This window comes from Nicotiana sylvestris, chromosome 3 (genome assembly GCF_000393655.2).
Source record: "Nicotiana sylvestris chromosome 3, ASM39365v2, whole genome shotgun sequence".
Classification (NCBI taxonomy): Eukaryota; Viridiplantae; Streptophyta; class Magnoliopsida; order Solanales; family Solanaceae; genus Nicotiana; species Nicotiana sylvestris.
The window spans coordinates 184,192,797-184,206,288 of NC_091059.1; the positions used below are offsets into that span (position 1 = coordinate 184,192,797).

General features: G+C 37.5%; 1 protein-coding gene across 1 annotated transcript; it reads left to right on the forward strand.

The window, feature by feature from the left end:
- The first annotated feature begins 685 nt into the window (after nt 1–685).
- On the forward strand, nt 686–13,492 carry LOC104248822 (mannosyl-oligosaccharide 1,2-alpha-mannosidase MNS1-like). Its single transcript, XM_070171258.1, has 14 exons — nt 686–1,004; nt 1,150–1,197; nt 2,449–2,643; nt 6,586–6,698; nt 7,095–7,160; nt 7,275–7,446; nt 7,954–8,043; nt 8,183–8,307; nt 8,494–8,559; nt 10,216–10,324; nt 10,414–10,512; nt 11,399–11,479; nt 11,578–11,748; nt 12,766–13,492. Exons 1-14 carry the CDS (start codon nt 852–854, stop codon nt 13,015–13,017), a joined length of 1,740 nt encoding a protein of 579 aa, XP_070027359.1. The 5' UTR covers nt 686–851; the 3' UTR covers nt 13,018–13,492.

Genomic DNA, 13,492 nt, shown 5'->3' on the forward strand with positions numbered 1-13,492 from the left:
CTCATTATCATTTATTTAATTGTTTAACAAAAAGGCTTAAGACTTTTTGGTCAAACAATATGGAGTCTGTAAGTGGGGAGGGGCAAAAGTGAAACACTTTATTAACGGCAAGGGCATTTTTGTACCCAAATACAAACGGAGGGCATAATTGCTCTATTTTCAATACTTCAGAGGCCTTTTCCATAAATTCTTTCTTAAACTTACTCCCACTTTAATGCTCTCCTTTTCGTAGGTAGAGTCAGACCTTTATATAATAGTATCTCTATATAACAACACTTTACTATAAAAGCGAAGCTTTTCCGGAACCAATTTTCATGTTATGTTATAATATATGTTCTCTATAACAACACTTCGCTATAACATCCAAAAATATTAGGAACAAACGAGGCTATCATAGAGATGTTTGACATTATATCCGTATAAATATTTGTCATAAAAAAATATTTTTCTAAAAAAATGTACCATTGTGAGATTTTTTTAGGAAAGGAAAAAATATTTACCGAGGATTGACCAAATATATTCGAAGAAAAAGATAGTAATGGATGGGAGAAGACATAGCTTGGTAGCTTAGTCCTAGGTAAGGTGGGATGCTTAATCTTAAATGGAAGACAAGTCAATGTTACACCGACCACGCATGATTGATAAGAGCAGTATTATTACCGTGTCTTCACTCTTTACCAAGGCTGAACGGGTCTTTTACCTAATTAACGTCCTGTAGATTTAGGCGAGGTTTCCTTTTGGGAAGTCCAGTAGTCTTGGTCTTCTTGGTCGTTCCTCTCCCCCGATCTATTCAATCTGCATCGGGAGATCGATCTGCACTTTGATTGGTATATTCATAAAAAGTGGGTGGAATGGCGAGGAGTAGATCGTCTTCCACTACTTTCAGGTACATTAATCCGGCTTACTATCTGAAACGGCCAAAGCGTCTGGCTTTGCTCTTCATCGTTTTTGTCTTCGCCACCTTCTTCTTTTGGGATCGACAAACTTTAGTCCGTGATCATCAGGTTCTTCTCTTCATTTTCCATTTGTTTCACCGTCCTTTTTCTCTGATTCTCTTTGTGGAATTCATGTTTAATTTTGGTTTAAAAGTTTGTAAAGTAGCGTTCTTTAATTACAAAACAACTATATTCTTTATGTTTTTTTTTGCAGGAAGAGATCTCTAAGTTGAATCATGAAGTGACGCAATTGCGAAATCTGGTTAGTGGTTATCTGAATTATCTATAGCTGTGGAATTTTTTATTTTAATAATCAGCCTACTGCCTTTAATTCTTTTGTGGCTGCCGTCCCTCTTCTTGCTTTGTCGGGGAACTGTATGCTAGAGCGTCTTTTAATATGTGCCTGTACAAAGTTGTAATTACTCGAGCTACCTCCTGTTCTTCCTTCTTCAAATTAAATGTGGTTGAGAATCTGTTTAACTACTTGTAATGGGGAAAAAACGATAAACTTACTAATTCAAGTTAGATTTAACATCAATGTCTAGAGGGATTTATATGGCCAGCTTGGTTATGAAGCCTGAATTTGGGTCGCTTAGCGAAGAGCTACCATGTACTGCCATTTCACCTACTTAATACCTCAATCTGCTTAAGTAAGGCTAGTACCGCCCAACACTGAATTTGGTTTGCCTAGTGAAGAGTTTCTCTGTCTTTCACTGAGCTTAATACCTCAATCTGCTTCAGTTAGCTCAGGGCTAGTACTGCAGTGTTGAGCCCTATAAACGGGCTTGGAGTTTAAAAAATATTTGTGCCATTAAAGCTTAGGACCATCTTACCTAGTTTAGATATTATAGGAAATGAAAAAGCAAAAAAAGACGAGCTACGACCCGGCAAACAGAAAAGGAACTCAACTAAATTAGTCTTAAGAAGGTGATGCATCTGGCTGAGCTCAAACCAGGATGTAAAGATTAGCGGATGGACTGACCAAACAAGAGATGGTGGATGGAGTAAGAGTCGAGATGTCGCAATATACCTATAGTGCACTATAGTTCAGCACCTTTTGTGTTATTCCTTAGCATTAAAGGGCGAGGTAACAGTTGGTGGCAAAAAGTCCTCACTGCGCATTGGAATGCTTCCTCGTTGGGGTTAAGGAGAACTGGAAGAGTGTTCAAGTAGACTTGAGAGACCAACACCCAATGGCTTAAAATGAGGGGATAGAATACTATATATATACACATATATATATCTATGTGTAATGAAACTTCATGAAAATATCTATGTGCTATGTACTTCTTTTCTTGTCCGTCTTGTTTGTCTAAAAATTTGGTGGTTTGGTTTGTATTTTCTGGAAAAAGAAGTACAAAGAATGGATATAGCTTGTTATGATTTATGCCAGTATTATTTTCATGTGTGCTTGCTTCACAGTTTACCCATCTTCTGTTGTTTGCAGTATAGCATTTAAGCTTTTGATTTTAAATATTCAACTTGTTTGCATTTATTTTGGATACTGTTTTAGCTGGAAGATTTGAAGAATGGTCGAGTCATGCCAGATAAAAAGATGAAATCTAGTGGCAAAGGTGGTCATGCAGCAAAAAATATGGATTCACCAGATAATATCCTTGATGCTCAGCGAAGGGAGAAAGTGAAAGATGCTATGCTTCATGCTTGGAGTTCTTATGAAAAATATGCATGGGGTCATGATGAATTACAGGTTTGGATGTTACTTCGAATAAGTTATTTTTTTGTGTTGTTAATGTTATTATTATTATTATTTTTTGTGTTGTTAATGTTGCCTTTGTTTTATTGTATCTTGTGATTTCGCAATTAGATCATTGGTGGAGGAATTCTCTACTTTTTGATATACTTCCTGGGGGAGTTCTCTCCCTTTTGATTAATACAATTTACCTTATCTAAAAAAAATCATTGGTGGAGGCATATGTAAAGAAATTCCCGGAAAATGAATCCGGGACATTCCAATATTCTTTTTCCTTTTTGTGTGTTAAGGGGAAATGGGGTATAATAGATGATTAGTTAATTACTTAATTAAATGAGTTAGTTGTAAATTTAAAAACTATTTAAAAATTAAATGAGTTAGTTGTCGATTGATGTTCTCCATTACCTTTTCTTTCTTTGTTATTTTATTTTCCTAAGTGCTATACCTTTTGTTGACTAGATAAGCATGTGACACTCTAGTTTTTCAATTACAATATTCTGTAGGTTAGTTTGCAGCAGCAACGACAAAAACTATGCCTCAAAAATATAAATCATCATGATCTAGGTTGCTCTATTTGGGCCCATTTCATGTCAACCTTCAATAGTTTGGGCTTTTCTAACAGTAGAGATTCTCTACAATTCCTAGTAACATACACTTTTTTTTTTAAAAAGTAACACAAATTCAAACTTTTTGTTTATTATGTTTTTACTCATTCCATCCCATTTCATGTTCCGGTGTTTGACTGGGTATAAAATTTAAGAAATAAGGAAGACTTTTTACATGTAATACAAATATATACAACATACCAAAATGACCTTTACTATTAACATCTAATGAAAGGAGGTAACCTACCGTACCTTCGTGATAAAAAAGGGTTACCTTATCCTCCCAAAGAAAAGGTTGTAAGAGTTCCACATATCACTTACTATTTCTATCTCCTAATAAAAAAAAATAGTTTTTATATCAAGTGGGTTCCTAAGAGGTTATGTCAGTAAGCGTAAAACGTTATTGCTAGGAGTAAATTGTTTGCAATTACAAAAATGTCTCACTCTTTTCTGGATAGACTAAAAAGGAAGGAATGCCACATACAATGGGACAGGAGGAGTATATGTTCTTTTCTTCTTATATCCTGACCAAGTATATTGATTTAGCATGTTTTGATGCTCTGGATATTGCAAATGACTATGAAATAGCGATTACATAAGTGGCTAAGACTTGGCCTTTTAATTTATTCTTTTCTAGGGTATGTTTTGATATGATTCTCTAGATATTTCTGAATTATTGTTAGTGTCCTGGTAGTGAGGATAGCAATTTCATCTTGCAAAGTTAATGCGCTTGGGTTTTAAAATACAGACACCTTTATGCTACCTAAACGGAAGAACTTCAATGTTCTGATTTTGCTTAACATTTGGTTGATTTAAAATTAAAACAAAAGTACATTCGCGACAAGTTTCCCGAGAAGCTTTGATGTCATATTAAAATTAGAGGAAGTTTGGGGTTTAGTCTGTGGAGTTGTATTTCTCAAAACTGGTCTGCTTTATGCTGAACAGTCTGTTATCGATAAAAGTTGTCTAGCTCAGAAGTTCATGAAAATATGGACTTGGACTGGATAAACATTTTTTTCTGCCCACCTTTGCTGCTACTTGTGTTAAGAACAATATGTATATGGAAAGACACTTTTCTTACTTTTCCTTGAAGATTAAGATGCAACTGTCTTTGTAATTTACATAATCAGCGCTTTCTTTGGTGATATGATACAACAACAACAACATCTCCAGTAATATCCCACACTATGGAGGCTATTTCCAATAGACCCTCGGCTCAAGAAAGCATAAGCACCACATTAATGGAAATATAAACAAGAAGGGACAGTACCAAAAAGCGATATAAAAGCAAAATAAAAACAACAAGACAGTAAGGTGATCAACAATGAAAGAAAACAACGGTTAGTCATAAAAACCTACTACCAACAGAAAGCGAGATTGCGTGCCAATACTACTGTTATGAGCACTCTAGACTACCTACTCTACTACCCTAATCCTCGACCTCCATATTTTTCTATCAAGGGTCATGTCCTCGGTCAGCTGAAGCTGCGCGATGTCTTGCCTATTCACCTCTCCCACTTCTTTGGCCTACCTCTACCTCTCCGTAGGCCTTCCGATGTCAACCTCTCACACCTCCTCACCGGTGCGTCTGTGCTCCTCCTCCTCACATGACCAAACCACCTAAGCCGCACTTCCCGCATCTTGTCCTCAACAGGGGCCACACCCACCTTGTCCTGAATAACCTCATTTTTGATCCTATCTAACCTGATGTGCCCGCACATCTATCTTAATATCCTCATCTCTGCTACCTTCATCATCTGGACATGAGCGATCTTGACTGGTCAACACTCAGCCCCATACAACATCGTTGGTCTGACCACCACTCTGTAGAACTTACCTAAGTTTCGGTGGCACCTTCTTGTCACATAAAACACCGGAAGCGAGTATCCATTTCATCCATCCCGCCCCAATACGATGTGCGGCATCTTCATCAATCTCCCCATCCACTGAATAATAGACCCAAGGTACTTAAAACTCCCTCTCCTAGGGATGATCTGAGAGTCCAGCCTCACCTCCCCTTCCCCTCCTTGAGTCTTGCCACTGAACTTACACTCCAAGTATTTTGCCTTAGTCCTGCTCAACTTGAAACCTTTAGATTCCAGGGTCTGCCTCCATACCTCTAATTGCGCGTTCACACCGTCTTGCGTCTCATCAATCAATACAATATCATCTGCAAATAGCATGCACCACGACACCTCCCCTTGGATGTGGCGCGTCAGTACGTCCATCCCAGAGCAAACAAAAAGGGGTTTAGTGCTGACCCCTGATGCAACCCCATCACAACCGGAAAATGATTCGAGTCCCCACCCACCGTCCTCACTCGGGTCTTTACTCCATTATACATGTCCTTAATCAACCTAACGTAGGCAACAGGTACATCCCTAGCCTCCAAATATCCTCACCCTTAGCTCTACCACTCTCTCCCAAACTTTCATAGTATGGTTAAGCAACTTGATACCCCGATAGTTATTGCAATTTTGGATATCACGCTTGTTCTTGTAGACAGGAACCATTGTGCTCCACATCCACTCGTCGGGCATCTTCTTCGTTCTAAAAATGACATTAAATAACCTAGTGAGCCACTCCAAGCCTGCCTTGCCCGCACTCTTCCAAAACTTCACCGGGATTTCATCCAGCCCGGTCGCTTTGCCCCTGCTCATCTTACGCATAGCCCCCTCAACTTCATCAACTCTAATCCGCCTACAATAACCAAAGTCACAACGACTCCCGGAGAGTTCCAAATCACCCATTACAATGCTCCTGTCCCCTTCCTTGTTCAAGAAACTATGGAAGTAGGTCTGCCATCTCCGATGGATAAGCCCCTCATCCAACAAAACTTTACCTTCTTCGTCCTATAGAAGAAGGATTTTTTTACCTATAGAAGGATATGTTCTTTTGACAGGTAGCAGGATATAGTATACCAGTATCCCTTTTTCTGTCTTAACACATACTTCTAGAAAATATTGACACAAAAGTTCATACCTTGCAGCTTCAGTAATGTTCCTATCATACCCTTGAGTCTGACTTGAATGATTGTATTTATGGAAAATAAAAGGTATATATAGGATAGGGTAACTAATTCTTGTTGATTTGTGGACATTGGCTTTTGATCATGTACTATAGTTTCTTGACAATCAGAAAGGAAATGACTTCATGAAATCTGTTGGACATATCGTTTTTATTTCGTTTAAAATTGAATATTTTTAGAAGTTGATATACTTGCCTTGATTCTGCAGTTGGTTTCTGCTTTGTGCTCGTCGTATGATTTACATTACTTCTTTAGTGCACTTATGCAAAATTATTTAACAATTATGCTGAAAATGTCCAATCTCAGCCGCAGTCAAAGAATGGTGTTGACAGTTTTGGTGGTCTTGGAGCAACCTTAATAGATTCTCTTGACACACTATATATCATGGGCCTGGATGAGCAGTTTCAGAGAGCTAGAGAGTGAGTTTATTCTCTTCCTCTTCTAGAATCATATGTATTACTTATGGTACTTGTTTTGTCCGCAGACAAGAGAAAAATGTTAAACTAAATATAGTGAAAATTATCAAAAGCAAGACACACTGTGTGTTTTCACTAATTTAAAGTTAAAATGCAACTGCAAGATTGCTGTTTCATTCATTTATGGATTTGGTGCCTTGCATCTGACTATTGCCAGATGTTGAAGTGTTAATTTTATCACTTCCAGTTTCCTTCTCGTTATTAAGCATATTTCCTCTAATCTATTGAATAGTTTTTGCGAATGATGCAGTATGTTAGGTTTTTAAACTTTCCACATGTAATTGTTTTCAATGAATTATTCCACGTGGCTAATAGTAGCTAACACTTTACTGATGGCAGATGGGTTGCAAACTCCTTGGATTTCAACAAGAACTATGATGCAAGTGTTTTTGAGACAACCATAAGGTTGCTTTATAAGGTTTAATATGAGTTTTTTATGAGTTTTCATTATCCTTTCTCAGCTTCAATGATATAGCACCATGATTCTTGTATGGTTAACTATGTTTTTCAACATCTCAGGGTTGTAGGTGGGCTTCTTAGTACGTACGATCTATCTGGTGATAAGCTTTTCCTTGATAAGGCTCAAGACATTGCTGACAGATTGTTGCCCGCATGGAATACAGAATCTGGAATCCCTTACAACATTATCAACTTGGCAAATGGGAATCCACATAACCCTGGGTGGACAGGGGTAAGTTTGAACTCTAATAAATTGCAGTTAATACCCCCCCCCCCCCCGGTTGATACTACTCCAATATCTTCTGGCAAAGAGGATGGAGGGATCAGTTATCACAGAAAAGGGAGGGTGGATGTGATTAATACTGTATGTGACAAGTTATTAGATTTGGTTCCTGATTCTTATGTTCCCTGAAGATTGTGGAGGGAACCTGACACAGGAGAAGAGCATATATCTATTGGGAGGTTTCTGAAGAAGAATCCTCTCTTGAAGTTTCCTTATAATATGTTCAAAGAACATTTAGTTTGCTTCTCTTTGTTCTTTTGCTCTCTTCCCTGCATTCGCCTCCCCCCTTTCTTTTCAAAGAACTTGTATTCTTACCCGTTTTGTGAACATATTGACCGGATCTAATAGTGATCTTTCTCCTGGAACTTGTCAATATTGCTTATAGTTTCTATAGATTGTATTTTTCCAGAGGTGGTTTGTGCATTTTTTTGAAATTATTGTGCTCTTTGCTCTCAGGGTGATAGTATCCTGGCAGATTCTGGTACTGAGCAGCTTGAGTTTATTGCTCTTTCGCAGAGGACAGGAGACCCAAAATATCAACAAAAGGTATGCCTGAGAAAATTTCTTAAAATATAAACTACATTCATATTCACATAAAACTACAACTTGAAACTATGATATGAAAATTGGTATTGTGTAGAATTGATTAAGCTACAGACTGTTGGGTCAATCTGTCCTATTTCAGGTGGAGAATGTTATCTTAGAACTTAACAAAACTTTTCCAGATGATGGTTTGCTTCCAATATACATTAATCCACATAAAGGCACAACATCATACTCAACTATAACATTTGGGGCAATGGGCGACAGGTAATGACCTTCGTTTGTCCATTCTAGAATGATGCCTGTGAAAACCTGATTGAGTAGGAGTATTTATCCCCAAAAGAAAAAAAAGAGGGGGAGAGCCTTTATCCTATGCATTTGTGTGAATTGGCATTTAGAGCTTCCATGTTTTCTTTTCATATGAAAAGTTAGTAAAAGATTTTTTTGTTTCAGCTTTTATGAATATTTACTCAAGGTCTGGATACAAGGAAACAGAACTGCTGCTGTGAGTCATTATAGGTAAGCAGCTTAAGTTCACTTATGTCTGTTTCGCTTCAGATATTGTTGTCCTTTTAAAGCTTCAATTCAGTCCATCCGGTGTTTCACTTGATGGTTCCTGTAGGTATAAGTGCATATATTAATACACTTCCTCAGCCTGAAATCAAATCTGATCATGTCTTGCGGGAATGCATAGAAATATTCATTGATAGTGTTTACAGATTTGGAGCATTTAGAATTTCAAGTAAGAAATCTTAGAACAAGGGGAAAAAATTTTGCACTAAGGATAAAAAGCTGACGTAAATGAGATATGGAGTCACTGTGAATACATAATATCAGAGCTATATGCTTACAACAGCAGCAAATACTTCTCAATCGAAGCTAGTTGAGAAATTTTGATGATATTTCACAGTCAGGCCTGAATAAACTTAATTATGTTTTAACTCGCTCCTCACGTGCGGGCTTGATTTCCTTTAATGAGCCAAACACGTGGAAATTCTTTTTGGTCCTTTTAGTGGTGAGCCAAACAGTTAGGAGGTGTGAGAGGTTGGCCATGGTGGGTATGATGAGAGGTAGAGACATGCCAAAAAAGTATTGGAGAGAGGTGATTAGGTAGGACACGGCACAACTTAAGCTTACCGAGGACGTGACCCTTGATAGGAGGGTGTGGAGGTTGAGAATTAGGGTAGAAGGTTAGTAGGTAGTCGAGCATTTTCCTTTTTCTTTCCCATACCGGTAGTATTAGTGTTAGTATGGTATTTTTTTATTCTTAGATTGCTATTACCACCTATTGTTTGATTGCTATCTTTCACCTTGGTTTTCTTAATATCTTGTTGTTGCTACTGCTTATTGTCACCGCTTCTTTTCATCGTTTCTTTAGTCAAGGGTCTCTCGAAAAGAGCCTCTCAGCCCTCTCAGGGTAGAAGTAAGGTCTTTATACACATTACCCTCCCCAGACCCCACTTGTGGGAATTCATTGGGTTTGTTGTTGTTGCATTTATTTTATCACTTTACGAGGTTCTGTGGAAGCACATTGGATAATGCTCAGAAAATTCTATGTTGTGGCTTTACATTTTCTTTAAGGATGGTGTTGTCCAGGCCAGCTTGCATGGTTGCTGCTTTACATTTTATTTTTTGATAAATCTTTCTATGGCATATTTATACTATTCTCACATATTTTTTACTGGTTCTAATCTTCAAAAACATTTTATTAATTTTCTCGCCAGACACATTAGGAGTAGTCAAAGTGGGGTAGCTGGAGTATTAAACTCATTTATGCTCCTAAGACTCTTTCTCTAATTGGAAGCTTTAACTAAATTTTACAGTGGTATTTGACGAGAGTTTGAACTTGAAATTTCAGATCTAAAAACTGTGAGTACTAGTGGAATTTGTTACAAGTGGTTGATCTTTCCCTTGAATCCTTTTCCTTCTGGTGCTAGAATGCAGGAAGATGAAATTGGTTATAGTGGAAAGGTTGTGCTATAAGTGCTCAGCTAGAACAAAAATGGATCTGTGATGTGGAAAAGAAAAAATTATGTTTGATGCATAAAGCCTTTCTGAGACTTGAAAAGATTTGAAAAATGTAGTGATTTTGTTTAACCTTTTTATGTTTCTTTTACAAAATTTTGCATTCCTCTGTGTTTCTCAATATAATTCTTCTGCTAATTTTGCAAGCAGGAAAATGTGGGAGACATCAATGAAAGGTCTTTTAAGCTTGGTCCGGAGAACAACTCCTTCGTCTTTTGCATATATTTGCGAGAAGATGGGAAGTTCTTTAAATGACAAGGTGATGTATAGGCTTTTACACATATTTGGGGAGTCTGAGATGTGTTAATTCTTGACTTTGTTTTATTTACCCTTTTGGATTTTGTGCAGATGGATGAACTTGCATGCTTTGCTCCTGGGATGTTAGCTTTAGGATCATCTGGTTATAGCCCTAATGAGGCTCAGAAGTTCTTATCACTGGCTGAGGAGGTATTTTTAACTTACGGAGCATCATTACGGAATGTGATTTTAGGTTCCTATTTGCGAAATGATCTCCATATGCCCTAATTCGTATGTGTGCCACTATGTTGATTGAAAGTGATAATAAGAAAGAGTTATATCTACAGTCATATGGAGGAAAATTGCGTCAAAAGACCTATACTTCTCGGAGTTAATGTGGATGTAGCTAAAAACAATACACAAGAAAGGATCCATATAAGCAATACCAACTAATTGGGATTAAAGATCCATAGAGTTCTCGTGTTTGCTGTTACTCCTTTTTATTTTGGTTGAAGTTTTGTGTAATTGTTTAACTATAAGTGTGAGATTTAGAGAACATCTAGTTTTAGTGAACCCCTGATAGTATTAATGAACCCTTATTTATTATTGGAATGAAATGGGTTTAAGTAGAGTATAATGGATATAGAGAATTCATATAATCAACTCTTTTACTAGTTTAGGTTTGAGGTTTAGTTAATTGATTTGAGAAGTGGTCTCTGTCGAAAAAGGTTTTAGGTTTTAGTTCAACTTTTGAGCATTAGCGATGGTGGGCTGTGGGCAATGCTCTCCTACCACCAGATGTTCCCTTTCGTTGGCTGTTATAGTTAGCTGGGGGTGCTGAAAGGTGAAGTGTGGGATAAGAACCAAGTGTTAGTGACTCTTAAATGTGTTAGGGGGCTGGGTGTTGGTCTTAGATTGTGCTTGCCTCTATGATTTGACTTGCCTTTCATCTATAGGTTTCCCTTTCACATGATGGGAAGGCCCAGAGGATCAGTGGTTCATTCTATAGGAGCTTTTAGTGACTGCAGTGCTGTTTCTTGTTGCCAGAAAGTTCTAGTATTGCTTTTTTGCTGAATATCTTAACCTTCTCTTGCAGCTTGCTTGGACTTGCTATAATTTTTATCAGTCAACACCTACAAAACTGGCAGGAGAGAACTATTTTTTTAATGCCGGCCAAGTCAGTTTTTTCATTTTAGTTCATGGTGATGTTTGTTTTTGTTGTTTGCTTATGGTAATAGCTTATTTAAATTCTTCATCCTGTTTAATGCTCTTCAGGATATGAGTGTGGGCACATCATGGAATATATTAAGGCCAGAGACAGTTGAGTCGCTGTTTTACCTCTGGCGTTTAACAGGAAACAAGACATACCAAGAGTGGGGTTGGAACATATTTCAAGCATTTGAAAAGAACTCAAGGATAGAATCTGGATATGTTGGACTTAAAGATGTAAGGACAAACTCAATTCTTTCAACTTTGGATAGTACCTACACCTCCATTATCTTCTTTCTTTAAATGCCTTCAAATGCTGCATCTATAATTCTGTTTCTGGAGGTAAAAAATCTGCTGTTATTTCCTGTGTTATTTGTTAAAAATTTGCGCCTCCTCATGAAGTACACTCTTTTTTTGGGTTTAGATATCGATAATTGGGATGTACATACATGAATGTTATTTTTGTGCTATTGTTTGATGGAAAACTTGGTGCTCCTACTTGGTGTTGTCTCTCTCCTCACCTTAAACACCAGCTCGCTTCTAAACTTCAGTGTTCTTTTTTGGGTTTTGCAGTACTCTTATTACAGGCAGGTTTCTCAAATTTGATTTATTGAGCAACCTTTAATATTTAGTGAAGTATGAAAGTATGTAACGTTTGAAACGGTGTACCTCTGTCAGCCCATCCATTACATAATTGTGCGCAAAGAGCAATATTGAGCTAGTGAGCCCCTCTTTTTTTTAATTGCTGAGCCTGATCTTTATTTTCTCCTACTAGAAGCTCAACTTCAGAGCTACCCTTTTTTGTTCTATGGATGCTCTCAGTATTTTTATTGCATCTTCTCCTATTTGAAGCTAAATTTGTCCTGGGATAGCAAAAACTTGACTCCATTCCTTGTAGCCCAATGTTTCTTTCCAGTTATAAAGCAAGTTGTGAAGATAAAAATGAAGTGGAGGGATTTTGAAATACAAGGTGTCTAGTTTCAGATAATGTATAATTAAATTGTTGCGACTAACTTTAGCATGCATTATTGCTAACTTTTATCACGTCGACTGGTCTTCATGGGCAGCTGTCAAAAGTTTGTCTGGAACCTCTATAATTCAGGGTTTTGTGCTTGTAATTTGTCGGTATGACTGCTTTTTCGTGTTATTCAATGGAGGCATATATCATAAATTTGGTTGTGAAGGGAAGGTTTTAATTTCATATACAGTATCGTTGTTGACTTCTGTTTTAACACTTTTTTTCGGTTTTCCCAGGTCAACACTGGTGTCAAAGACAATATGATGCAAAGCTTCTTTCTTGCGGAGACTCTTAAATATCTCTATCTTCTTTTTTCACCCTCATCAGTAATCTCTCTAGATGAGTGGGTTTTTAACACAGAAGCCCACCCCATAAAAATTGTTACCCGGAATGATCGTGCTATGAATTCTGGAGGGTCAGGTGGACGGCAAGAATCAGATAGGCAATCACGAACCAGGAAAGAAGGTCGATTTCGTATTAATCATTAATCAAGCTGTTGATAAATTATAATGGGATTGAATGACCAAGTGGAGTGCCTCATGAAACTTGCATCTGAGGTAAAAGAAGGATCTGCACTCTGCAACTCCAGATTGGCTGGATGTATTGCTATATTCTGTAGCTTATTAAATGCCACCACATGGAGCAGTAGTTTTATGTAGCTTAGCTTAGCTACTTTAGATTCGCTTCTTAAACTGGCGTGTATTATAGGAGATTGCAATTTTTGCCGGCAGCTCCATTTTTGGGCTTGATGAGCAAATTGCTAGTCGCACCTAATTTTTCCCTTAGAAAGCAAAAACTCATTTCAATGGGCACAAAATATGACATTTGTGTTACCCGAGTTTTTTTCTTTGACGTTGGGGCTGGGTTTGAGTTGTACTACCCCTGAGAATTGACGTGTGTAAAGGTATATGTATCTGAATTTGTGAATTTACGATCTCTGTGACGCTATATGTGTTTCAGATA

Bases quoted from the DNA above. Each gene is read 5' to 3' on its own strand.
- LOC104248822 (XM_070171258.1), top strand. From the start codon at position 852: ATGGCGAGGAGTAGATCGTCTTCCACTACTTTCAGGTACATTAATCCG. The intron at 8,308-8,493 runs GTAATGACCTTC...TTTTTGTTTCAG, and splicing joins TTTGGGGCAATGGGCGACAG to CTTTTATGAATATTTACTCA. The intron at 10,325-10,413 runs GTGATGTATAGG...GATTTTGTGCAG, and splicing joins GAAGTTCTTTAAATGACAAG to ATGGATGAACTTGCATGCTT.